Source organism: Poecilia latipinna, unplaced genomic scaffold (genome assembly GCF_001443285.1).
Source record: "Poecilia latipinna isolate Pla-1442-1.1 unplaced genomic scaffold, P_latipinna-1.0 Scaffold5027, whole genome shotgun sequence".
Lineage (NCBI taxonomy): Eukaryota > Metazoa > Chordata > Actinopteri > Cyprinodontiformes > Poeciliidae > Poecilia > Poecilia latipinna.
Window position 1 is genome coordinate 14,277 of NW_015117643.1, and position 1,176 is coordinate 15,452.

A 1,176-nucleotide genomic window follows, 5' to 3' on the forward strand; every position below is an offset into this window, starting at 1 on the left:
ACTGAAGGGTACACGTAATCTGTCTGGAAAGTTGCCTCCAACCTGAAGTCCATTTTAGACTCCGCCTCCTCCACTTTCTGTCCACAAGACTTGGCCTCCAGTCCCGCACAGCGGACTACTGCACATACCTGTAAAAAGGAGGAGAGTTAAATGCAGCTGCACTTCAGTGAAATAATTAATTTAGTAGTAATAAATCATGTTTGGTGGGCTAATTTTACCCAGAGGAATATATTTCTGAAATTTAGATTGGTACCAAGCTGTGAATGAAAAACCCAAATTCAGTTTCACAGCCAATAAGCCAATAAGCCACTGGTCATTTTCCAGCAGGACTTTTCATCTGTCTGCATAACTTTTTCAGGAAACTGAATTTGGGGTTTTCATTAGCTGGAAGACACATTCATCAAAGTGATCAGAATTAAATTCAACATGCATATCACTGAGTGCAATCAACCTTTATAACTTTGGAATGATATTCAAATTTTTTTTTGCATGCCTACCTGCAAAGCATAACATTGACTTGAGTTGTGAGTTCCTGCAAATGCTCCCAATGCATATAATTCCTTGCTTTTGTCATGTGCTGTCCACTTGTACTGGAGGTGGCAGCAGAATGTACCATGACACACTGTGAGATTGCCCTGTGTCTCATTTATGAGGACAAACCAATACAGGTCACGCCTCATGGTTGCTTTGAAGGTCGGGTAAGAGGAACCAGGAGAAGGAGAATCAGCACAGCCATCTGTGTGGCAGTGATCAGACTCTGCAGCCACAGGTGACAATGATTCAGTCACATTGTTCACCCCAACTGGACCTAAGACTGGGACTGTGGCCACAAGCAGCCGACCCTCCTCTGGGTCTCCCTTCACGGCGTGGTGGAAGGTAGCAGAAAATGGGGTGTAGATACCACTTCCTGTCATTCTGAGCTTGTCATAACGAAGGTTTGAAGACAAAACCGTGACATTGGCCCCCAGACTGAAGGCTCTATGAAATTGGATTGAATCCAACAGCGGGAGAGCGTTCATCCACGCTGTGGAGAAAATCAGCTGACGCACACCCTGGAAGAGAAGCAAAAAGATAAGAAAAGAGAGAGTTGGCTCAGTTAGACACGTCTGTGTGGATGAAGCTTCCTACCATTTTCACCAGGGCTACTGTGGGATCGTGGAACAGGATGTCAAAGCA

The 1,176-nt window shown here is 44.8% G+C and overlaps 1 protein-coding gene across 1 annotated transcript in view; it reads right to left on the minus strand.

Moving 5' to 3' along the window:
* LOC106943235 (biotinidase-like) overlaps positions 1-1,170 on the minus strand; it is a 12,215-nt gene extending 11,045 nt beyond the window's left edge. Inside the window, exons 1-3 of the mRNA XM_015026564.1 lie at positions 1,129-1,170; positions 498-1,052; positions 96-128 (exon numbers count right to left, since the gene is read on the minus strand). Coding sequence (XP_014882050.1) covers positions 96-128; positions 498-1,052; positions 1,129-1,131 — 591 coding nt within the window. The 5' untranslated portion in view covers positions 1,132-1,170. The remainder of the gene's footprint in view (positions 1-95; positions 129-497; positions 1,053-1,128) is intronic.
* Positions 1,171-1,176: the final 6 nt, after the last annotated feature.